Raw genomic sequence first — 22090 nt, 5'->3', positions numbered from 1 at the left:
CCTTTTTGTTGTTGTTGTCATTGCATATGCTTTTGGTGTCACATTTAGGAATCTATTGCCAAATCCAAATATGAAGGCTTACCCTTATGCTATCTTCTATTTTATGGTTTCAGTTTTTATATAATTACCCATGGTGGGTGGGTAACGGGTGTGTGTGTATGTGTAAAGTCTGTGTGTGTTTAAGGGGTGTGTGTATACGGGGTGTGTGTGTTACCCATGGTGGGTAAACTGTGTGTGTGTGTGTGTGTGTTACCCATGGTGGCTGGTAAAAGGTGTGTGTGTGTGTGTTACCCATGGTGGGTGGGTAAACTGTGTGTATGTGTGTGTTACCCATGGTGGGTGGGTAAACTGTGTGTGTGTACGTGTGTGTAGGGATAAGGGTTCTGATTTCTGCCTGAGTCTTCGCTTTGTTGAGCACTTAAAGCACTTCATATACTTTATACCACGGTGTTATCCTAATTTAACAAATAAAGGAAGAGAGTTTCAAAGAAGTCTATTGAAGCTCAGAAGTTGTATGATTTGCCCAAGTTAGACAACCAGTTAAGTAGCCATGTTGGTGCCCCTGGGGTTTTAGTAAAGTGCGACTCAACTGCACAGGAAAATAATGACAATTTGAGTAGTAAACAATGACTGAGAGCCTGAGTTCAAGGGATTCCAAACCTGTCTCTCTTTCACTACGACTCCCTGCAACCTCACCCCATCTTCCGCCCACTCCAGCCCTCTTAGCTTTAGGTCCCGGGGGGGCAGCCCTTCCATTGGCTGTTGGTTACAGGGCCTCATGCTCATACGAGAGGAAGTAGCCAATCAATGTGGCTCGTTTTCGCCCAGCCCGCCCGCGCTAGATCGCGTAATCGTTGCCCCTCCTGTGGCATTTCGGGAATTGTAGTCTAGTGACGCATTGCTGCCTATAGTGAAAGGAGGTCGAGAACTACTAGATCCAGCGACCCGAGCGCCGAGCGGTCCAGCTTTTAGGAGTACCACTCCAACAATCTGGATCTGCAACCGGCATCCGGGAACAGGTGAGAGAGGTCGAGGGCTGGGGCCGGAGGCAGGGGTACAAACTCGGTCTTACCTCTGTAGCGCAACTTTAAGGCACAGGAGGTCAAGTCTGTTGTGTCGGTGTTCCCCCGTTTGGGGAGTTGGTGGGACCGACTGGCTGACACCGTGGATGTGCAGAAACTCCCGAACTCTGCCATGTGCTGTCCTGGAATCCCAGTATAACTGCACCCTGCTTTGCTCTTCCGCTGCGAACCCTACCCACCCACCCAGTTTTGCTCCGAGGCTGTCAGCAGTCCTGGCTCTGTGAGGGTCCAGTCCCAGAACCCCAGACTACATGTCCATAGTACCCAGGGGTTCTGCTTTCACATCTCAAAGCCGGCGCTCCCCTCTCCCTGCCTACCGAGGGAGACCTGGGTTCTAGATTTGGCGCTGCCACTCCCCGGGTATCCTCCTACCTCCTAGAGCCTCAGTTTGGCCTCTATAAAAGAAGGTGATTTAAAGATCCTCCCAGCCCCCGGTCCTGAGGTCCTTTACTCTGGATTCTTGTCTGTGCTCCAGAATTTGGAGGAAGAAAGCAAGAGTGTAGCAATTCCAGAGGCTCCCTGGTGGAGGCTTGACGGTTCCTCAACCGGGTAATGTTAGGTGGCTTTGAGTCCTAGCCTTCTTATTTTAAGTGTGATCAGCTGAGTCTCGGTTACCCAGCCATACTTTTTATTCCCTGTGTTTCTTTCTGTAAATGCCTTCCTGCTTAGCCCAGAAGAGAGTGGGGCATTCTGGGTACAGAGGTGAAAGGTTGGAGGGTGACTTGGGGAGCTGACAGCGTGCATCTGCCTCTGGTGCTTGCCCCTGCAGGGAGTGCTCAATGCCCCCTCCCTATGCCACCCCCCATGCTGCCCCTGTCCCGCTGGCTGAGATCTGTGGGGGTCTTCTTGCTGCCAGCCCCCTGCTGGGTGCCCCAGGACAGGTTGCTGGGTCCCCTGCGGCGACCCACCCTGGGGCACAGGTGCCCAGTCCTGGGGGCCTGGCACAGTGCCCGCTGCTGGTGGCAAGCGCGGACAGAGGAGCCTCGGTGAGTTTGGCAGGGGTGAGGGGCCTTGGGGAGGGGAGCAGCTGATTAGGTTTCTGACTTGTCCTCCCTCTTGTCAGAGCATTTTACTCCTCCCTCAGAATGAATGGAGACCAGAAATTGGATGCTTACACCCAAGAAAGGCAGAATTTCATCCAGCACTTCTCCCAGATTGTCAAGGTGCTGACTGAGGAGGACATTGGGCACCCAGAGACAGGCGATGCCATTACCCGACTCAAGGAGGTGAGGAATTTACAACTTGAGAGGGTGAACCTTTGCAATCTCTGTGCATGTGTGGGGTCTCTTTCTGGCTCTGGAGTGACTTTTGACAGATATGGGAACAGACTTTTATCTGAGAGACTCTGGGTCCATTCTGGAGGGGGTGGAGCCCGGGCAGGTCCAATCAATCCAGCTTTGTGGTTCTGGTAGGCCAGATATACTGCTTTGCATAGGTGTGGAGGGCCCTGGGGGTGAAGGCCTTGAACCGGGTAGGTCTTTGATTTTGTTGAGACAGGGAATTAGGTGTCCAGAAATCATAAGGGGCCACCCTGGCAGGAACCTGGGAGGAAGGGAGGAGGCAGTCTGAGGTGGGGCTGAGTGAAGCTAGTGTTCCATCAGAAACCCCTCCTCTAGGGCAGGAACTGTTTGTTGAGATAACCTAAGTTGCCTTATTCTTTTGGAGTATCTAGTAATTCTTTTTGTAAATCCTGTCTCATTTGTCTGAGGGAAACTAAGGAAAAGGAAGTCTGTACTGGGATGGAGATTAAAAAGGGAAGTCTCTTCCCAATGAATTCCATCTGGTTGACAACAGGGCAGCAGAAGGCAAAATGAGAAGCCCCAGCAGGAGGTGATGCCATTGAAGGAGTAGCGGATGGTCCCCCCAACCTAAGTCCCCTCCAAGCTGTCCTCTGGTTAACTTGGGGAGGAGGGGGCTTGTCTTAGTTAAGTGAGAGGCTTTTTATTTGCAGATAGGCTCAACTGTGGAGGGGGGCTCAGAGGAGGTGGCTGAGAAAGGAGGAATGGGCTGTGAAGAGGAAGTTAGGAGAACTGGGGATGGGAGAGACCTGAGCTAGCCATTCCCTTGGTATGCACGAGCATTTTCCCCGGGTTCAAGCCCTGTCTGGGTTTGGGAGCAGATTTTAATCTCCAGTATGGAGCCTTGCAGTGTTCTGAAGAAGACAACACAGAGAGAGCCTGGGGACTGGGGAACTTCCAGCTGTGCTCCACAACTTGGAAGAAGCCGAGAGAGTAGTAGTTCAGAGGCTGCCTGGAGGAGGGGTTGGGATTGAGGAGGATAAAGTTAGGTTCCCTGGTCGCCAGTGGGCGAAAACAAGGAGAAATCTCAGAATAGCTGCTCCTGATACCTTGCCCCTCTGCTCTTTCCCCAGGTCCTGGAGTACAATGCCATTGGAGGCAAGTACAATCGGGGTTTGACGGTGGTGGTAACATTCCGGGAGCTTGTGGAGCCCAGGAAACAAGATGCTGACAGTCTCCAGCGGGCCCTGACGGTGGGCTGGTGTGTGGAACTGGTGAGAAGGATGGGGAACAGCAGGCAAAGACGAGGTTTACTAGAGTGGGGGAGCCCTGGGTGGGATGGGGTGGGACAGGAGGGATGGGCCTGAAACTCGGCTTCTCCACTGTTTCTGTGCCCCTGGTGTGCTGGGGCCAAACTTAGTGAATAAGGGTTAACAAATGTGGGGAGGCTCTTTTACCAGTAGGTACAGGTTTGACCTGTACTCTAGTGGTGGGCCTGCACCTTGGAACTGGCCATGAAGTTGTCAGCTTGCTCTTCTGAGCAGACGACAGCCACGAAAGTGAGATAGTTCTAGAAGATTATTCTATGGCAGAGATTGAAAACTGGAAGCCTATTGGTAGTTTTTGAAAATATTTTAAAATTAAGTTCCCTAAATCTAACAAAAGAAGAGATTTCACATGAAACCCCAGATGTCTTGTATCACATGAGAAATTGCTAGATATGTGTCCAGAGTCCCATATAGCAACAGTTGGCCGAAGTTGAATTGAAGCCGCTTCCCCAAGACTGGAGATGGACTCTCTTGGGTGGGTCTGTCTCTGTTTTGCTCTAGTCTTCCTGTCTCCAAACTCAGTTGGCTCTTGAAGGTATATGGTTTGCTGACCTGGCCTAATGTCTCCATTTTAGGCTTCCTGGGGGACTAGGTTCTGGAGTTGGGGAGTGCTAGGCCCTGAGGAGTGGGGAGATGAGCCCAGGAGGGAAGATGCTGTGGGTTAGGTGAATGATGGGTGATCCTGGCCTGCGGAGAGGAGAGACTGGCCTGCGGGAGGGTGTGATGAGCTCAGCACTGGCCATGCTGCTCTTGGTGTGAGCAGATCATGTGGAACTGTCTGTCCTGCAGGTGGTGGAATTTCCAACCTAGAGCTTGTAAGGGAGATGGGGCTATACAGTAGGGATTTGCCTCCAAGGGGGTAAAAGGATGATGGCCTCACTGAGGATGGGGCCCCGGTGACAGAGGTGCCCTTCTAGGGATCGGTGGTGCTGAGGAGCCCATAGCCACAGACAGCAGGCAAGGAGTGAAGGGCAGGAGGATAAGGGCAGAGCTGTGGGGGGCCCAGCAGTTCACCTGGTAAAATCAGTTGTTACTAACCTTAGCTGCACTGTGGGGTTGGGTTGGTTTGTTTTGACCAAACCGTGCTTCCTGTGGGATCTTAGTTTCCTGACGAGGGATGACCCTTGGTCCTGGTAGTGAAAATGCTGAGTCCTGGACTCAGTGGTTACTGGACTTCCAGGGAATTCCCATGTTTTCCTTAAATGCAGCTGTACTGTGACCATTTCCCCTAAGATCCCATTTGAGCAGTCCACCATTGTTTTGGATGATTTTTGTTATAATCTCTGCTTTTATCTTCCTTCCACTTCTACCACATCTCCTTCAGCCTCTTACTTTTCTATTTCAGCATTTACCTCCTAAAAACAAGGACATATGCCTATATAACCACAATACCATTTTCACATCTGTCGTAGTCTATTTGGGCTGCTATAACAAAATAAGGTGGTTGGATAACGTCACCGATTCAATGGACATGAACTTGGGCAAACTGTGAGAGGTAGTGAGGGACAAGGAAGCCTGGCGTGCTGCAATCCATGGGGCTGCAAAGAGTCGGACACGACCTAGCGACTGAACAACAAAATACCAGTGACTGGGTAACTTATAAACAACAGAAATTTATCTCTTACAGCTCTGAAGGTTGGGATGTCCAAGATTAAGGCACCCACATGACTGGGTCTTACCAGGAGTCAGACTTCTCTTCCTGATTCATAGCCAGCATCTTCTTGCTACGTCCTCAAGTGGAAGGGGCAAGGGAGCTCTTGGAGGTCTCCTTTATAAGGGCACTAATCCCTTGCATGAGGCTTCCACCCTCATGATCTGAGCACCTCCCAAAGGGTCCACCTTCTAATACCAATATCTTTGAAGGTTAGGATTTCAACATAGGAATTTTGGGGGGAAGCATTCAAATCAGAGCAACAATCATGATAGTTAACATTGATATAATATTATCTAACATATATTCCATATTTAAATATTCATATTTCTTCCCCAATTATCTACTATAAGGTGTTTTTTTATTTTTAAACATCTAGGATCCAAGCAGAAGTGATGCATTGCATTTGTTAGTTTTTCTTCAGTCTTTAGAAACTTCCTCCATCATAATGGACTTTTTTAAAGTCTAGGCCAATTATTTGATAGAGTGGCTCACAGCCCAGTCTGATTAGTATCTAGAGGAAATAGGGTAGACATTTTGGTAAGGATGCAGAATGGGTAATGTGGTGTGTTTCTCCTTACTCCCCACTGTAACGCATACCTGGGGAGATTACTAAAAAAACCCAACCCAGTACTGTGGTAAAATCCCTGTAGATTTAATGTTTTCCTAATAAATAGAAAATGCAATTGAGGGGCAGAGGAGATTGAAGGAGGCCAAGGAATGAATGCCCTTCAGAGACCATCTTGGTTGAGTGGTGCTGGTTGAAACCAGCTGGCCCTTGTAGCCACTCAGGGGAGGCAGTGGGGCCGTGGCTTCAGGGACAATGCCACTCCACATGGACACATTGGAAATAAAGTGTGTGCCCCGCTGTGGAGAGCCTAGGCCCCACTCCAGGGCGAGGTCAGAGGGAAAGGTGCAGATGGAGGCCTCTTTCCCCGGGGACTTGGCCTGGAACGACAACAGCCCTGTCTGCACTGTACACAGCTGAGCTGGTGGGTAGTGGTGGGCACTTCCTCTGGGCCATGCAGATCCACTGGGACGCACACAGGGATCAGGGTGGGGTGAAGGTTTATAAACCGTGTCTTCAAGGAATTCCTATCCGTGGTTCAGTGGTTAGGGTGCAGCACTTTCACTACTGAAGTAGGGCCCAGATTCAGCCCCTGTTCGAGGAACTAAGATCCCACAAGCCATGTGGTGCAGCCAAAAAGAAAAAAAAAACAACAACAAACCATGTCTTCACAAGCTGTTTGAGGGAGCCAGAATGTGTAGCCTGGCTGCTAGAAGTATCCCTGGGAGAAGTTACGGTGGTTCACTCTCACATGTATTTCTTAGACAACATTTATGGACCAGCACTGTGCTGGGCTTTGCGAATGCCATGCAGTCAAATACCTCGTCCCTGCCTCAAGGTAGTTCACAGTCCTGCAGGGAGCCAGCATAGTCTGGTACTTTCCAGTAAGCTGGCACTCAGCAGAGGAAGCCCTTTGAGGATGTTTAAGAGCCATGGGTGAAAGTTACCAGGAGTCAGACTTCAGTTCCACCCTATTAGACCCGGGCTCCAAAGTAAGCTTCCTGAGGTGGGGTTTTGTTCCTGTTTGCTGGAGTGGGTAAGCAGTGTCCGGAGAGAATGCAGGAACTGGTCTTTCTTGTTCCTGAAGTTGTGTAAAGTCACACTGCATAAAGAAAGCTTTCTTGGAACCCTCCCCGAAGCTTTTCGCCAGGGAGGAGTACAGTATATGAAGATATTTCATCATCTCCCTGATACCAGGGATTGTCTGGAGATCTGTTATGTCTCTTACTCTGAAAACAAGGGAGTTTTTTGTCCCTTTTTATAGTTGGGAAGCCTGAGCCAAAGAAGTCATACAATTTTCCAAAGTCTTACAGCCTAGATTAAAAGTCCTCAGTGAACTTCCCTGGCAGTGCAGTGGTTGAGATTTCATGCTCTCAATGCAGGGGGCATGGGTTCAATCCCTGGTCGGGGAACTAGGATCCCACATGCCACACAATGTGGCCAAAAAAAAAAAACAGTCCTTGGCCTCATCCTGACCTACCTTCCCTGTTCAGTGATTCTTAAAAGCAGCATCTCTGTTGCTGGTAGAAGGAACAATCATAAGGAGCCCTGGAACTCATTCCACTTTCCATCCTCCTAGCTCCAAGCCTTCTTCCTGGTGTCAGATGACATTATGGACTCATCCCTCACCCGACGGGGGCAGACCTGCTGGTATCAGAAGGTAAGTAGGTGGGAAGGTAGCGGTGGGCATGGCAACAGACTACTGGGAAAGGGTCACATGGAGCCTATGGAGGAGGTGTTACAGGTTCTTGGTATGAGTCTAGGCCAGAAGTTGATTGCTTATTTTTCTGTGTCCCTGACAGCCAGGCATAGGTTTGGATGCCATCAATGATGCTTTCCTTCTGGAATCATCCATCTACCGCCTGTTGAAGCTGTACTGTCGGGAGCAGCCCTATTACCTGGACCTAATCGAGCTCTTCCTGCAGGTGCGCTGCAGACTAGGGCTCCCACGTGGCCTTGGCCTCTATGGGACATTCTTGTCCAGATATGCCATGCTCACTGTCTTCTATGGGACATTCTTGTTTTAGGGTGATACCCAGGTTTGCCTGGAAGGGGAAGTAATTGAGGGAGGGGGTTGGGGCAGGTGGTGGGGCAGCTTCCCTGTGTCTGTGTGATTGAAAGGAGTGGTAAAGGGCATGTGTGTGACTGTGTGGGCCTTGAGTTCGGGAGCTCTCTCTCTTCCTCCTGTCTTTCTGACCACCTAATTATCAACTGCTATGGGATGTAGGGCCCAAGATTTCAGAGTTCTCCCGCCCTGGAGAAAGCCCAGTTCACAGGCCATCTTCCTGCTCCTTAGAGTTCTTATCAAACTGAGATCGGGCAGACCTTGGACCTCATCACAGCCCCCCAGCACAACGTGGATCTTGGCAGATTCACAGAAAAGAGGTGAAGGACCATGGGAACCATATCTGGACAGTGAGAGGGAGGGCGGGGGTGGGGTGGGGTGGGTGGATGCATAACCCTTCTAAGGAGTTTCTCTTCTCCCTGCACTCAGGTATAAGTCTATTGTCAAGTACAAGACAGCTTTCTACTCCTTTTACCTTCCTGTAGCTGCTGCCATGTATATGGTGAGTGAGCCTCTTCATCCCTTGCTGCCCTGCTCATATGGGCCTTTCATTAAGGAGGCCACGGAGCAGACATGCCCCCACTATGAATGGCTGAGTGATCATGAGCAAGTTACTTAATCTTGCTGAGTCTGTTTCCTCAGCTATAAGAGATAAGGATAAAATCCCCACCCGTGGGACTAATTATAAAAAGAGCCGAGTGGTTTACATGAAAGTGGACAGCCCATCTAGGGGGAACAATGAATTCTCCATCTGTGTACAGTAGTAGGAGTGGGGAGGAGATAATTCAGGCTGAGGGAGAAGACTAGATTCAAAGGCAATCAGTGGGATTAACTATCTATGCTGACCTTCTCCAAGTTTCCTTTCCATAGTGAAAGAATTTGGAAATGGTAAAAAGATTAGGAAGCAGGATCAGAGCGACTCAGGGACTGAGCCTTGTGAGAGAAGAGTCTGAGGGCCTCCAAAATGGACTCACCTCTGCTGTGACTTGCAAGAAGACCCATAGCTAAAATCAGTGGGATAGAAGGTGAACCGTCAGCCAGGACTTCCTTTATCAGGGAAGCCAAGGATGTCTGAAAGGAGAGAAAACTTGGGGGGCTGTACTGGGGCAAGACCCTCTTTGTGGGAGGAAGCAGCCAGGAAGATGCAGGCACCTCTGATGTATGATTTGTTAACCCCCTTTTCACTGTAGGCGGGCATTAATGGGGAGAAGGAGCATGCCAATGCCAAGAAGATCCTGCTGGAGATGGGAGAGTTCTTTCAGATTCAGGTAAGAAGGCATGGGGCACTGGCAGGAAACAGGCTCCAGCTTTGCTCTTTCCCTGCCTTACAGCCTCTTCATTCCTCCTTTTCTGCACCCCCTCTGCCCAGGATGATTACCTTGATCTCTTTGGGGACCCCAGCGTGACGGGTAAGATCGGCACGGACATCCAGGACAACAAGTGCAGCTGGCTGGTGGTTCAGTGTTTGCAGCGGGCCTCTCCAGAGCAGCGCCAAATCCTGCAGGTGCCCTAGGGTGTGCTGTGGACCCCCAAGCTGTGGAGTAGGGGAAAGAGCAGTGGTTTTTCAGTGGGGGTGATTTGCCACACACTCACACCCACTCACCCTGGCATTTGACAGTGTCAGGAGACTTTTTTTTGTCATCATAACTTGGTGTGTGTGTGTGTGCCTATGCCACTGGGATCCCTGGTGGGTAGAAGCCAGAGATGCTGCCAAATACCACACATACAGTAGCTTCCCACAAAGAGCTATCTGCCAGAAATTTCAAGTGGGCCAAGGGTTGAGAAACCCTGGGGTAGAGGAAGCTGAGGCCTGAACCCCACTGACTGAGCATTTGGTATGGCGGGGGGGTGGGGGGGGGGAGTGGGGAGTTCGAGATCTTAGCTACTCAGAGACCCTTGAAACTGGAGGCAGGAATGGAATGAATGAATGAATGGCATTGGAGAGGTTCTGGAATACCTGGATGCAGGAGTGGAGGGGACCTAGAGGTGCTGGGGGAAGGCTAATAAGCCCGTTTTCCTACCCCCGACCCTTCAGGAGAACTATGGGCAGAAGGAGGCTGAGAAGGTGGCCCGGGTGAAGGCGCTCTACGAGGAGATGAATCTGTCGGCTGTGTACATGCAATACGAGGAAGACAGTTACAGCCACATTATGGGTCTCATCGAGCAGTATGCTGCGCCCCTGCCCCCAGCCATTTTCCTGGGGTTAGCACAAAAGATCTACAAGCGGAAAAAGTGACCTAGAGTCTGTGAAGGTGGGGAAGGGAGGCTTCTCAATAAATTAACGTCTAACCTGTGGTTCTTCCGTTTCTGCTTGTGTCAGCCAGGGGCGCAGCTTTGTCCAGAATGGGCAGGGTGGGGGCCAGTTGCATGGAAGCCGGAACCTCAGGCTTTGGTTTCAGGACCCCCTTGGGACTCAAAGGTCCCTGCAGTGGGACCTTAGGATGCATCAAAAGCCATTGAGCTGGGTCCGGGTGGGTGACACAGGCAAAAGCGTCAAGCGCTGGGGGCTGGGTCTGAGACTCGCCACGCCCATGCGTGAAGGGGCGCGGCTGCGCAGCGCTGGCGGGTCTTCCCAGCGCCCCTCCCCTCCAGTCTGTGCGGGCTGGGCGGGGACCGCAGCCGCGGAGCCCGACGCGGCTCCAGACGCCGGAGCGGCTGCAGGAAGACCCTGGTGAGGATGGCTTGGCCTGCGGGTGTGGATGGATGGATTGGGGCTCGCGGGGTGGGGCAGGAGAGGGGAGCAGTAAAAAATGAATAGAGAAGGGGTGGGTTGGCGCTGCACCATACAGACAAGTGCAGAGAGAATGGGACAGACATGCTGGTGTTCGCAGCAGGGTGAAGGTGCACCGCGGCTGTAGGCTGGAGCCCGGAGCCCGGAGCCCGGAGCCCGGAGCCGAGGTCCGTGCCGGCCGGCCTGCCCGGTGGAGTTGACAGGCTGACGGTTGCTCCTGCAGCTCGGTCCTTTCCCCCACGCCTGCCCCTTTCCTGCTTCAACCAGCCGGACGCACCTCCCCCCGCCCCATTTCAGATCATCTGGGCGGGGCCTCTCGACCCCTTCCCCTGGGAGTGAGGGGCAGGCAGATTGCAGCAGAGAGGACCCAGGGTCCCTTTTGGGCCCCATCCTTTTACAAGCCTCTGCACCTCCAAGGAGATCGAGGGCGCAGCCGCATTCTCTGACCCTCCCCGCCCCATTCTCGGGGAGGGGGGGGGTTTACATTCGACTCCACCTGCAAACACTGCAGCGGAAACTAATAGCCATTCGATGTCTATTTGCATCTCATTTAAATATTGTCCAAGGCGCCCTTCCAAGCCTGCCCCAGCACCTAAGTCACCTTGGTGTCCTTCCCGCGGCCCGCACCCTCGCTGGCTGGGTTTCACTATCCCTCTCTTCTAGGGCTGCATCTGCGGTTGCCAGGCAAGTGGATGTGAAAGGCCTGATCCTCCTCATTCCCTAGAGGCCATCCTGTCGCCGCCGGCACCATGCTGTCCCCTCAGAGGGCTTTACTCTGCAACCTCAACCACATCCACCTCCAGCATGTCTCTCTAGGCTTGCATTTGTCCCGCCGTCCGGAGCTCCGGGAGGGGCCCTTGAGCACATCCCCGCCCCCAGGGGACACTGGGGGCAAGGAGAGCCGGGGCCCCTGCAGTGGGACCTTGGTGGACGCCAATTCCAACAGCCCAGCCGTGCCCTGCCGATGTTGCCAGGAGCATGCGCCAGGCCTAGAAAACCGGCAGGACCTAGCACAGGAGGAGGAGGGGGCTGCCTCTCCCTCAGACCCCGGCTGTTCCTCCTCTCTCAGCTCCTGCTCAGATCTTAGCCCCGATGAGTCCCCCATCTCAGTCTACTCCAGGGACCTCCCTGGCAACGAGGATGTCCACCCTCAGCCCAGCATCGTTCCCCTGGAGCAAGGCTCCCCCCTGGCTTCTGCAGGCCCAGGCACCTGCTCCCCAGACAGCTTTTGTTGCTCTCCGGATTCCTGCTCTGAAGCTTCCTCTCCATCCGGTCCAGGCCTGGACTCCAATTGTAATGCCCTGACCACTGGCCAGGACCTCCCTTCCCCAGGGCTAGAGGAAGAGGAGGAGGCCGAGGAGCAGGACCTCCCTACATCTGACCTCCCAGAGGTTGATGAGAAAATCGATGCTGGGAAAACCGAACCCAGTTGGAAAATCAACCCCATTTGGAAAATTGACAAAGAGGCAACTGATGCTAGCTGGAAAATCACGGAGAACAATAACTCCGGTTGGAAAGTCAATGGGAATACTATTGAATGTTGGAAAACTGAACCTGGAAAATTCGACTCCAGTTGGAAAACCAATACAGGAATAACTGATTCTGGTTCGAAAACTGATGCAGGGAAAATTGATGGGGGATGGAGAAGTGACGTCAGCGAAGAGCCGGTGCCCCACCGGACAATCACGTCCTTCCACGAGCTGGCCCAGAAGCGCAAGCGGGGCCCAGGGCTGCCCCTCGTGCCGCAGGCCAAGAAAGACCGCAGTGACTGGCTCATCGTCTTCTCTCCGGACACCGAGCTGCCCCCCACAGGGTCGCTCGGCAGCTCCCAGGCGCCTCCCCGGGAAGTCACCACCTTCAAGGAACTCCGGTCCCGAAGCCGGGCTCCGCCCCCACCAGTCCCGCCCCGAGACCCCCCAGCTGGCTGGGCATTGGTCCCACCTCGGCCCCCACCGCCACCCGTCCCTCCCCGGAGGAAGAAGAACCGACCTGGGCTGCAGCCTATAGCAGAGGGGCAGCCCGAGGAGGGCAGGGTGGGCAGCCCAGCTGTTGGTGAGGAGGCCCCAGCTTCAAAGGAGCCGGAGCAGCCAGGTCCTCAGGCTGGCACTGAAGGTAGGTGGCCATAGGAGGCGGCGAGAGGAGGGCTGGCCTTCGGCCTCCCCACACCTCCAAAGCTTCCGACCCGACCCCCTGTCTCCCCTCCATTCTGTGTGACCCATCCCACCCATCCTTCCCGTCCCCTGCTACCGGGAGCGCTCCGGGAAAGGGAAACTGGGTGGGTCCTTGGGTTACGGGACTAACTCTTTGCTCCCTCTTTCTCCCGCCCCTCCTTGCCTGGCTGCCCATCCCGCTGGCCTCCTTCCCCTCCGCATCTGCCCCGCCAATCCCGCCTGCAGCCGGTCCCCTCCTGCTCCCTCGGCCCCTGGTTTTTCGGTTCTCGGCTGACGGGCGCCCCCTGTTGCAGGGTGGGAGCGCGGCCGCAGCTGGGTCTCTGCTCCTGGCGCCTCTGGCCAGCTGGCCAGGCCCTGGGCTGCGGCTCCTGGGGGCACCGAGTACCCCGGAGGAGCAGCTGCTGCCCGTCCGCCTGTCCCCGGTGGGGGCCTATTCGCCTCCGGCTAGGGGGGACCTTCCCTGCCTGGCCAGCCCTGAGCTGGCACTGCTGCTGTCCCCGCTCTTTCCCAGAAGTAGCACCTTCCCCCCCGTGGCTTCCCCACCCCGCCAGGTACCCGCCCCTCCGCTGCCACGGCCACCTCGTCCGCCGAAGGCCCCTCGCTGGACCAGGAGCCCACCGCCTCCGCCCAGGCTACGTAAGACGGATGGGGTCCGGTCCCGCGGGCCACGCCTCAGGCGGGGCTGCCCCGCCCACTTCAAAGCCCCACCCATCCTCGGCCAGACCTTTGCTTTAGATTTTTCCCGGGTTACCCGGCTGGGTCCAGCCCTTCGACCTGGGCGATTCCAAGATCATTGGTCCTGGGGAGTCTGGCCTTGCTAACTCCCCGTGCTGGGTGAAGTTTGCTGCTTTCCCACCTGCGTGGCCGGGACATAGTGGATACAGGCTTAGCCGGCTTCCACACACAGCTTAAGGGGGTCCCAGCAAGTCCATTGTTAAGGACCTTGGGTCACACCCTCTGTGGAATTCCCTGGCCAGTGCAGTTCGAGCCTGACCCCCACCTTGTACGGGAAGGGTGAAGGGTGAAGTTCGCTCAGCTCATTGGCCAAAGGGGATTCTGGTCACTCCTTCCCCTTGGGACCAGCCCCAGTGGGTTGCAGCGAGGGGCCCTCCGCCTAGCTGGCGCAGGACCCAGGTCTCCCCTTTCCGGCGCCTTCCAGCCTCCCAATCCTTGGGTCTGCTCTCCCTCCGTCTCCCCTCCCATTCCCGTCTGTCTGTCTTTCCATTGGTCCAGGCTCCCCACGTGCTCCCTGGGTCCCCGCGGACCTGACGTCCCCCCTCGCCCCGCCCCGCCCGCCAGGGTGTGGGGGTAGTGGCGGGCACAAGGCTGCCCCTCCCTCCCCTGCCTGTCATCTCCCGCCTTTCAGGGCCCGGCCTGGCAGGCGGGAGGGAGGTGAGCCAGGCTGCCCCACGCTGGGACTTCCGGGATCGAGGAGTGGGAGCTGGGCCGTGAGGAAGGGAAATGGAAACCGAGAAGTGGGGGGCAGGGCGGCAGTACTGAGATACGAGCAGGCTTCCACTCCGGGAGTTGCCCTGTGCTCCCCGCAGCCCTAGGCTCCCTTTCCCAAGACTTCAGGGGCTGGGGTGTCTAGACCCATAGGAGATGACCCTTGCGAAAGCCTGGAGTCCTTGGAGGGTGACTCCTGGTGTCAGTGCGTTCTTGCTTTATCCCAGTCCGTAGTTCCTGGTCGTTCGCCGGCGTCCCCGGGGCCCAGCGACTGTGGATGGCAGAAGCCCAGAGTGGGACTGGCCAGCTGCAGGAGCAAAAAAAAGGTAGGACACCTTGACTTTTGACCCTTGGTTTGGAAATCAACTTCCCCTCACTTAGGCCCTCCTCTCTCAGGGTCAAATTGTGTGAACTGGCCTCTCCGAGTCCCTCACCGTTTGCCTGGGAAGAGACAAGGGGCTTTGACGCTTCTTTCTCTTTCCCCGTCCCCCTCCCAGGTCTCCTGATAGCTGTTAGTGCTTCAGTGGATAAAATCATCTCGCACTTTGGGGCCGCCCGGAACTTGGTTCAGAAGGTGAAGTTGCCTGTAGGGAGGGTGTTGGGGGGTGAGGAGGGGCATGTAGCTCTGAGGGCGCAGGGGAAGGCTGGAGGTATCCCTGGACCCATGCCCATTGCGCCGCCTCCAGGCCCAGTTGGGGGATAGCCGTCTGAGCCCAGACGTGGGGCACCTGGTACTGACCACCCTCTGTCCGGCCCTCCATGCCCTGGTGGCCGACGGGCTGAAGCCTTTCCGGAAAGACCTCATCACTGGGCAGCGGCGGAGCAGCCCCTGGAGTGTGGTGGAGGCGTCTGTGAAGCCAGGTGAAGGGGGCGAGTGTGGGACTGGGCGGAGGGCAGGGCTGGGGGCTGGCTGACAGCGCCCTGTGTCTTCAGGCTCCAGCACTCGTTCCCTCGGCACCCTGTATAGCCAGGTCAGCCGTCTGGCCCCGCTGAGAAGCAGCCGTAGCCGCTTCCACGCCTTCATCCTGGGCCTCCTCAAGTGAGTGGCCTTCTTTCTGGTGTCCCTCCCACAGCCTGGGGACTGCAGGGGTGTCCTGGGTGGGACATATGGTGGGTGTCCCGTGTCCCCAGAGAAGGCCTTCCCTGTCCTAGTCTTATTTCCCATCCTCCACCCACAGGGGCTGGTGTCCCTGACTTCTATTCCCCCCTCTCTCCCCCAGCACTAAGCAGTTGGAGCTGTGGTTTTCCAGTCTCCAGGAAGATGCAGGTCAGAGGCTCAAATGGGAGAGGATGGGCTTGCTAGACTAGGGGAAGTGGGAAAAGGGATCTCTTCTGATGGTTCCTCCTGATGCCAGAATGCTCTTGATCCAGATCTCCAATCTTACTACTCTTCTGTTTGGAACTCTTTTTGAGAAATTAATTTACTATTTATTTGGCTGCATTGGGTGTTCATTGTTTTGTGCTGCTTTCTCTAGTTACAGCAAGCGGGGGCTATGCTTCATTGCTGTGAGTGGGCTTCTCATTGTGGTGGCTTCTCTTGTTGCAGAGCACAGGCTCTAGGGTGCTTGGGCTTTAGTAGTTGGGACACATGGGTTTATCTACCTCGTGGCATGTGGAATCTTCCCAGACAGGGGATGGAACCTGTGTCCCCTGCATTGGCAGGTGGATTCTTACCTACTGCACCACCAGGAATGTCCTGCTTAGAACTCTTTTAAGGAGTCTTATTAATAGGAGGAATGACCCTAATCCTCACTATAACCTCCAAAGACTTGGTTATCTGGCCTTTGCCTTCAGGTCTGGGGCTTTCCCTGGTCAACAGTCTCCTTTTCAGTTCTTCCTGCCCCAGAGCCCTACTTTTGCTGTGCCTCCTCCTTGAGTAGGGCTTCCTGCTCCTCCTGCCCCCTCATTAACTTTCATTCATCCTTTGGGTCCTTCTTCAGTGAGGCTCCATCCCCATTCCCTACCCCACTCACCCATTTTGCTCCCATGGCCCTCAAGTCCTCATTTTTGTTACTTATATACTTGCCACTGGGCATCCCAAGTGGCACTAAAGGTAAAGAATCTGCCTGCCAATGCAGGAGACCCAGGAGATGATTTGATCCCTGGGTTGGGAAGATCCCCTGAAGGAGGGGACAACAGTCCTCTCCAGTATTCTTGCCTGGAGAATCATGGACAGAGGAGCCTGGCGGGCTATGGTCCATGGAGTTGCAAAGGGGCACGACTGAATCGATGCAGCCTGCATGCTTACTTGTTGCCACACCCCTCTCTAGGCGGTGGTTCCACAGCAGGGATGTGGCAGCCCTGTATCCTGCTGAGTCCCCCTCTCTCTGCCCCAGTGCCCAGTTAGAGCGAGGCCCAGGAGGGTGTTTGTTGACTGGCCAGCTGAAGCCCTTGGACGAGGCCCAGAGCAGGGGCTGATGTTAGCCTGCTCTTCCCCAGGCCTGCTGTCCCTCCTGTACCTGCCCACTGGTTTCTTCTCCCTGGCCCGGGCTGGCTGCCCCTCCTTGTCCACGGAGCTGCTGCTCCTGCTGCAGCCATTGTCGGTGCTCACCTTCCACCTGGACCTGCTCTTTGAACACCACCACCACCTGCCCCTGGGACCGCCTCAGGCCCCACCGCCCCCAGGCTCGCCTCCAGCCCTGCAGCAGACTGTGCAAGCTGTGCTGCACTGGGGGGGTCGGCTGGCCCAGAGCCTCCGGGGGGCTTCTGGGGAGGCCCCTCCAGGCCCTTCGGCCCCCTCAAGCTCTCCCAGCCCCTGCAGCTGGTGGGAGCAGCTGACCCAGGCCTCCCGGGTCTATGCGTCTGGCAGCACCGAGGGCTTGCCTCTTCCCCGGTGGGGATCCAGGCGCACCCGGCCTGCAGCTGAGGCCGCACCGGAGAGGTCCCTGCACACGGAGGAAGCAGCACCAGGCCGAGGCGTGTGGCTGGGGAGACTGTTTGGAGTGCCTGGGGGCCTCGCAGAAACTGAGAGTGGAGCCCCTAAGTCCAGGTAATGGGGTCCCTGGCCCCCTCCATGACCTCTGACCCCATCTCAGAGCCCTCAGTCAGCCCAATTGGTTTGTTTTTGGTGCACTGGGTGCTGGCAGGATCCTGACCAGGGATTGCGCTCAGGCCCTGGCAGTGAAGGCAGAGTCCTAGCCTTTGGACCACCAGGGAACTCCCTCAGTCACTCTTAGTTTGAAACTCAGTAGGGATCCTTTAGGTCCGAGGTTGACAGCCTGGCTTTTCTACAGCCATGATGGTTATATTCTCAAGTCATGAACTTTTTAACAGTTATTAAATACCTGCATGATATTGTCCATTTTTCCTCTTGGCTCTCAAAGCCAAAAGTACTTTCTGGCTCTTTAGAAAAAAAGGAAATATTTGCGGACTCCTGCTCCAGGGTTTGACCATTGGTGGCCCCTTAATGGCTTCAGGTACTCTTTAGTGACCCTCTGGAGCTAAGCCTGCTGGTTCTGTAGGTCCCTTTGTGGCTTTTGGTGTGGTAGACCTTCATTGTCACCTCCCTAATCACCTTAAAGGTAACTGTGTCCCATGCCGGTCACTCTGCCCTCAGCAGTGACCAACTCCTGACCTCTTGAACCGCAGTTGGGTCCCTCAGCCTCTCCCTCCCTCCAAAGTCCCAGATACTTGGTTCTTTTTATGGAGGTGGGGTGACCTCTGTGATCCTGCATCCTTTCCTCCAGGAGACCATCCAGCTGGTTGCCCCCGACAGTGAGTGTGTTGGCTCTGGTGAAGCGGGCGGCACCTCCTGAGGCTCCCTCATCTCCTAAGGAGCTTGAGGTCTCGGAACCCAGCATGGTGCAGACCCACAGGTAAGGAGGGGCAGGGAGAAAGCACTGGTGTGCACATGTTATGTTCCATGTGTGGGTTTTTCTGTCTTCACAATGTGGATGGGAGGTGATGTAAGGTCAGACAGTGCTTGGTTTGCATTGCATCTTTGCTGTTTATTATTACTGTGATACTAGTTTCTCTGAACCTTTAGTTTCTTTTTCTGTAAAAAGATACTTTATATTTTTCTTATGGTTGTTGTGAAGACTAAACGTGATTTTATAAAGGCATTAGTCACATAAAAGCTGTCCAGTTACCGGTCAGTTTTATTACTGTACCTGTACGAGTGTACGAATGAACGCGTGTGTGTCCCCTGGGGGACTGGGCTTCCCTTTAGTGGGGCCTTCTAATTTGGCACCAGGGGCTGGTCATCTTTAGGGTCTGGCTTCTTTTAGGTTCTCAATCCATTGAATTTGGCTTCTTTTTTTTTTTTTTGGCTGTTCTGCATCTTCGTTGCTGCTCAGGCTTTTCTCTAGTTGTGGCGAGCTGGGGCTACTCTCTAGTTGTGGTGCACAGGCTTCTCAGTGCCCTGGCTTCTCTTGTTGCGGAGCACGGGCTCTAGGATGCAACAGCTTCAGTAGTTGTGACTCCTGGGCTCTAGAGCACAGGCCCAAAAGTTGTGGTGCATGGGCTTAGCTGCTCCGTGGCATGAGGGATCTCCTCGGATCAGGGGTGGAAAGCATCAAAAAGGATGCATTGGCAGGGGAACTCTTTACCACTGAGTTATCAGGGAAACCCCTGAATCAGGTTTCTTGATCTTCCATTCAAGTACTTTTCAAGTACATACTATGTGCTTAGCATTATACTGGAGGAGGGAATGCGAAGGGAAACCTGTTGGAATCTCTGCCCTCAAGAAGCTTATAGTCCAGTGGGGATACCAGTTAATAAATGAGCACTTACAATTTTGTGTGCTAAAGACTCTGGGAAAGGAAGATAGTCTTTTGAAGCCATACAGACAGGGCTTCTTCCCCAGGTCTGGGGAGTCAGAGAAGCCTAGTGATGGTGCGGGCTTTGCATCTTGCAGAAGGAACAGGATGCAAAGGTGGAGAAGTCAAAGTGTGGTAAGTGAGGAACTATGAGTACATGATTGGTTGTGGCTGGAGTGAAGGATCCTGGCAGTGGTGATGGGGAGGTCAGAGGTGTCAGTAGACCAGTGAAGGAAGCTGGGTATCACTCCAAGGCAGTGGGAGCCATTAAAGGGTCTTAAGCCCAGGGATGGTAAGTTTTAGAAGGATCTCTACTGCTGTGTGGAGAATGGAGAGGGTGGTCAGGATTCAGGCAGACCAGTTAGATTATATGCCAGTGGTCCAGAGAGTATAGAGGCCTAAACTAAGACAATGACAGTGAAGTTGAAGATAAATGGAGTGGTGGGAGAAACCAACATCAAACAGGTTTTGCTGATTGATTGGATGTAGAGACTGAGATCCCTTGTTTTTTTACTAGGAATAACTGTATAGGTGATGCCATTTACCACTATAGGGGACCTAAGAGGAGGGACTAGTTTGGAAAGTTAAGATGAGTCATTTAGTTTGTGTAAGTTGAATATGAAGCACCAGAGAAGTGCCAATTACAATAAGGAGCGAAAGAGTGGGTCTGGAGCTTAGGAGAGGCTGGGGCCCCAAACAAATCAACATGTTGAAGAGACGTGGTCCCCATGTCTCTCCCAGAGCCCAGCTGATGTCTACTGAGCTGAATCAACAGAGACATACATACCAAAGTGGTGGGGAGGTGAGGCTGGCGACAGGCACCCCCACCTCACTTCATCCCAGCATCTCCCTCTGGCTCCTCACAGGGCAGTCCGGGCTCTCTGTGACCACACTGCTGCAGGACCTGACCAGCTGAGCTTCCAGCGAGGGGAAGTGCTGCGTGTCATCGCCACTGTGGATGAGGACTGGCTCCGCTGTGGGAGGGATGGAGCGGAGGGGCTGGTACCCGTGGGGTATACCTCCCTTGTTCTCTAGGCCTAGCACCTTTTCCTTTCCTGCACCTCTCTCTCCCTCTGTCACCTGGGAATGGAATGGCCTGTGAATACTCACCCATGTATACTGACTGTCCCTAAAGTACTTTCCCTGTCTGCAAAATGACACTTTCCTCCCATAGCCATTTCTGCTAATATCTAAAATAAACTTTCTTCCTTCCCTCCTGTACCCATCTATAAGGTGAAATCTGCTCTTCCAACATGTATAAAAAGGAATTTCCCTCCATGCCATCTCTTTCCTCTTTCCAACCTGTATTCTGCAAAATGGAAATCTAGCCCCTCCTCTATCTTCTTCCTCCATAAGTGGACTGCACCTCTATATATGCCTGTTTCCAAGACTTGAAGGGCCTCTATAGTCTTCTTCCTGTGTATGGAACCTTCCCCCACCTCACCCATCCCACGTTGCCTGTATTTATGATGTACTCATGCTGGACTAGGTGCTGAAGTCTGGACACCCCTGGTGGGGGAGCCTGTGGTGTTGGTCTGTCTCCTTCCTCCTTTGTCCCAATAAAGAGTGGGAGTTGAATGTGTCTGTCACTGTGGGTTTCAGGACATAGGCTATGGGGGAGGGGAGGGAGGCTGTGTCATGGGGAACCCAAGGGAGATGCTTCCTTCCTAGCTGGGTCTAGTTCTGCTCCTTGAAAGGTAGCCCCTGATTGGTGCCTGACTCACTGAAGCACATCTCTAGTCTGAGACTTGATTGCTTTGCTTAGACTGATATAGTAGGAGGCTGAGTAGATATGGGAGAGCTGGGAAGACAGTCCCTGAAATTGTACTTACAAGCTTCATAGCTGAGGTGATGGGAAAGATTAAAGGTGTTAAAAAGGGACACTTTTTCCCCCTCTATTTAATATCGCCATTCTGTGGTGATATAATTTTAGGAAAAAGCATAATAACTTGATGTCTATTACTTTCTTAGGAGTTAATGAGTTTCCTTTCAGTCTTCTGAAATGAGAATAGCTAAATGCTCTAGAGCCTGGAGGATGGGGATAGAAATCACTACAAATGATTGCCTACAGGAGAATTACTAAAAGGTTAGAAGAATAGAAAGCTATAATCAGTCAATAGGAAGGTTAGGGGGCAGCTGAGAACTGGTGAAACTGAGGTGAAACAGAAGAACATTTTAAATTTTCCTTCATCTTTGCAAACTTGGTTAAAAGCACAATGGGCTGCTGTTAGGAGAAAGGACTTGAGAAAATAAGAGCTGACGCTTTGGAAATACTCAGGGGTAGGGTTGGTTAGACTCAGCTGTGTCATACTTTTGCCATTTTCCAAGATTTAATGTTTCCTATTCCTGGCCATTTACGATATTCATCTGCTCCTTGCTTTAATTTTGCTTTTTGTGTTTGGCGGTCCTCTCAGCTTTAGACCTCAGTTTCCATTTCAGGTGTTTTCTAAGGTGATGTTTTATCAAACTGGATTCTGACTGCCTCTGAGAATTACTAGTTGTTCAATATATTCTTAAGAGTGGGAGTACTCAAGTTTATGAAGCTTCTTCAATTGCAAACTACTACTGCAAAAGAAGTTTTATTTTTATAATATTTTAAGTTATAAGACAGTAGATATGGAAGACTATGACTTTGGGACCAGTATTTCTTAAAGTGAGATCTTTGGTGTATGTGGTGGGGTGGGCATGATTCTAAAGTTTCAGAAACCCTTTTCTTGTACACAGCTTTCATTTCCTATGATTCAACCTGCCCTCTCCTTTTTTCTGACTCTTATCCCTATGTGCTTGGTTTTATAGTGGGTAATCCTCAAAAGTGGGAGGAGTCCTAGAACAATATTGTCAGAGCATCAATGAGACCTGGTGATATTGGCAGCTGGAGCCTAATGGTTATCAGGTAACAAAACATCTTGAGATAGGACACAGATTGATATAAAATTAGTTCTATGATATTATCATTATATATTATCCAAACAGAATAGCTTTACGTAGATGTTAAAGGGATATTAAAGGTTAAATAAAGATTAAAGAAACCTTAAATTAACTGCTACGGTATT

The 22090-nt window shown here is 53.1% G+C and overlaps 2 protein-coding genes and 1 long non-coding RNA gene across 9 annotated transcripts; 2 read left to right on the top strand and 1 right to left on the bottom strand.

Moving 5' to 3' along the window:
* The first annotated feature begins 894 nt into the window (after positions 1-894).
* FDPS (farnesyl diphosphate synthase) lies at positions 895-10230 on the top strand. Of its 3 annotated transcripts, none has more exons than XM_061120622.1 (10): positions 895-1019; positions 2146-2308; positions 3454-3594; positions 7447-7527; positions 7670-7792; positions 8164-8252; positions 8362-8434; positions 9123-9200; positions 9302-9436; positions 9968-10230. In XM_061120622.1, exons 2-10 carry the CDS (start codon positions 2168-2170, stop codon positions 10166-10168), a joined length of 1062 nt encoding a protein of 353 aa, XP_060976605.1. In that variant the 5' UTR covers positions 895-1019; positions 2146-2167; the 3' UTR covers positions 10169-10230. The 3 variants fall into 3 exon arrangements, with proteins under 3 accessions (XP_060976605.1, XP_060976606.1, XP_060976603.1); XM_061120623.1 differs by having other exon boundaries at positions 898-1019; positions 2167-2308; XM_061120620.1 differs by lacking the exon at positions 895-1019 and adding an exon at positions 1026-2068.
* Positions 9333-13459, bottom strand: LOC133040646 (uncharacterized). The gene is made up of 3 exons (XR_009689020.1): positions 13414-13459; positions 10223-10367; positions 9333-9466 (listed from the first exon to the last, which is right to left on the bottom strand). It is a non-coding gene; the product is annotated as an uncharacterized LOC133040646 (long non-coding RNA).
* On the top strand, positions 10535-20615 carry RUSC1 (RUN and SH3 domain containing 1). Of its 5 annotated transcripts, XM_061120614.1 has the most exons (11): positions 10535-10603; positions 11327-12775; positions 13060-13470; positions 14508-14606; positions 14778-14854; positions 14967-15141; positions 15214-15319; positions 15501-15547; positions 16720-17269; positions 17967-18095; positions 19085-19875. In XM_061120614.1, exons 2-11 carry the CDS (start codon positions 11413-11415, stop codon positions 19188-19190), a joined length of 3063 nt encoding a protein of 1020 aa, XP_060976597.1. In that variant the 5' UTR covers positions 10535-10603; positions 11327-11412; the 3' UTR covers positions 19191-19875. The 5 variants fall into 5 exon arrangements, with proteins under 5 accessions (XP_060976597.1, XP_060976596.1, XP_060976598.1 ...); XM_061120613.1 differs by lacking the exons at positions 10535-10603; positions 19085-19875 and adding an exon at positions 19904-20615 and having other exon boundaries at positions 11314-12775; XM_061120615.1 differs by lacking the exons at positions 10535-10603; positions 13060-13470; positions 19085-19875 and adding an exon at positions 19904-20615.
* The last annotated feature ends 1475 nt before the right edge of the window (positions 20616-22090 follow it).

Source organism: Dama dama, chromosome 20, assembly GCF_033118175.1.
Source record: "Dama dama isolate Ldn47 chromosome 20, ASM3311817v1, whole genome shotgun sequence".
In the NCBI taxonomy this organism is placed as follows: Eukaryota; Metazoa; Chordata; class Mammalia; order Artiodactyla; family Cervidae; genus Dama; species Dama dama.
Note: the sequence above shows the minus strand (reverse complement) of the source record. Positions and strands in the feature narration are given on the sequence as shown.